This window comes from Merops nubicus, unplaced genomic scaffold (assembly GCF_000691845.1).
Source record: "Merops nubicus isolate BGI_N331 unplaced genomic scaffold, ASM69184v1 scaffold6492, whole genome shotgun sequence".
Lineage (NCBI taxonomy): Eukaryota > Metazoa > Chordata > Aves > Coraciiformes > Meropidae > Merops > Merops nubicus.
Genome location: NW_008594152.1, coordinates 20,263 through 21,796, shown reverse-complemented (window position 1 = coordinate 21,796; position 1,534 = coordinate 20,263). Strand labels below are relative to the sequence as shown.

The window sequence follows — 1,534 nt, the reverse complement described above, 5'->3', positions numbered from 1 at the left end:
ACACTTGCATTTGCTGCATGAACCTTGCCAGAGGAGCTTGACTGAGTCACAGAAACAAAGGGAAAGTGGCAGAAAATCCCCAAGGAGTCTGTACGCCGCACGGCTGGACCAGCAGCAGCATTTCGACACTGCTGTTCCCATCAAACACAAACATCTGTCCTTGTCCAAAAGCAGAATTTTCACTAATAAAAACCAAATCCCATTCCTTTATAGAAGTGAAACACACACATTGATCTTCGATTCTATTTATAGAAGTTTTGGTGACCCCATGCCAAAAAAAAATCCCATCCCAATGACGACAAACTTACCAGGGCTACCGTCACCTCAATGATCTGATGATTAAATCTACTCGACTCCCTGTTAGGGAAGAATAATAGGGGTGGGCAAAGGGAGGCAGTGACAGGTTGGGCTCTGTCAAAGGCTGCCTCTTGGCTCTGCTCACACAGCGCTGTGTCTCGTGCCAGTGAGGTAGCTGAGAGCACCGACCCCTCTACGACGTGATATGTGGAGAGCAGGAGGAGGTCACAGCATCCACCTGAAGTCCAGGCAGCAGATACCTGCTGTCTGTGCCCCACGCTGGAGGGGAGAGAGGGAGGGTATAGCCCTCAGGGGTTCACCTGAGCCCTTCCTATCACCCTAAGGGTGGGGTTCACCCCGATACAGGCGTCCCATGGACTTCTGGAGGCATCCTCAGCACTGTGCTTCATCCACGGGGGGCTTGGGGAGCCTGGCAAGCAGAGGCTTGGAGGAGGGAGACGGACGGGAGCGGGAGAGCTTGAGAATTGAAGTTTTAAAATATACAAAATGTAACACGCTGGAAAAAGTTTAAAAGTCGTAAGAGAAGAAAGGAAAAGAAAGAAACATCTGGAGGTGAGAAAGGAGTGGAAGATGTCAGGAGAAGACTCCAGGTCTGCTCAACGCTACTCCCTCTGGTAGCCACTCAGTTCCACCTCGTCCTTGCGGCGACGCTGGGCGAAGAGGGAGCTGAAGGGGTAGAGCTTGGCTTTGGCCTGGAAGCGCTGCCCGGCGATGTCGATCTCGTACTCGCCCTGGTTGATGAAGTCAGTCGTCACCACCAGCTCCTCCCCCGTCTTCTCGTCGAAGTGGTGGACGAAGCCGAGGCAGACGTGGCGCTCCAGTGTGTAGCTGTAGGCGCTGCTGGTGGTCTTGCCCACGTAGCGGCCGTTGCGGTAAATGGGCTCCCCCCACCAGGGCCAGAGGTCCGTGTCCGTGTCGTGGTCCTCGAGGATGAACATGGTGAAGCGCTTGTAGACGCCGTTCTGCTTCTGCTCCAGCAGCGCTTCCTGGCCGACAAACTCCATCCCCTGAGGAGAAAGGGACGTGGGCGATGGAGGGAGCCCCGCGCGGAGCAGCTGCGGGGCTGCGGCCGAAGAGCTGGCTGGCAGGGGGTGGATTCACACATGGAACCTGCGCCCCGTCGAGACAGGATCTGTGGGACCAGGGCAGGGCCCCTCCCCCTGGGCTGGGCACTGGGGAGGCTGCTCCTCAAATTCCAGGGGACAGTTTTGCACCC

The 1,534-nt window shown here is 56.1% G+C and overlaps 1 protein-coding gene across 1 annotated transcript in view; it reads right to left on the bottom strand.

The window, feature by feature from the left end:
- Positions 1-920: 920 nt before the first annotated feature.
- PDPR (pyruvate dehydrogenase phosphatase regulatory subunit) overlaps positions 921-1,534 on the bottom strand; it is a 20,417-nt gene continuing 19,803 nt past the window's right edge. Inside the window, exon 17 of the mRNA XM_008935652.1 lies at positions 921-1,325. Within this exon, the coding sequence (XP_008933900.1) occupies positions 921-1,325 (405 nt within the window). The remainder of the gene's footprint in view (positions 1,326-1,534) is intronic.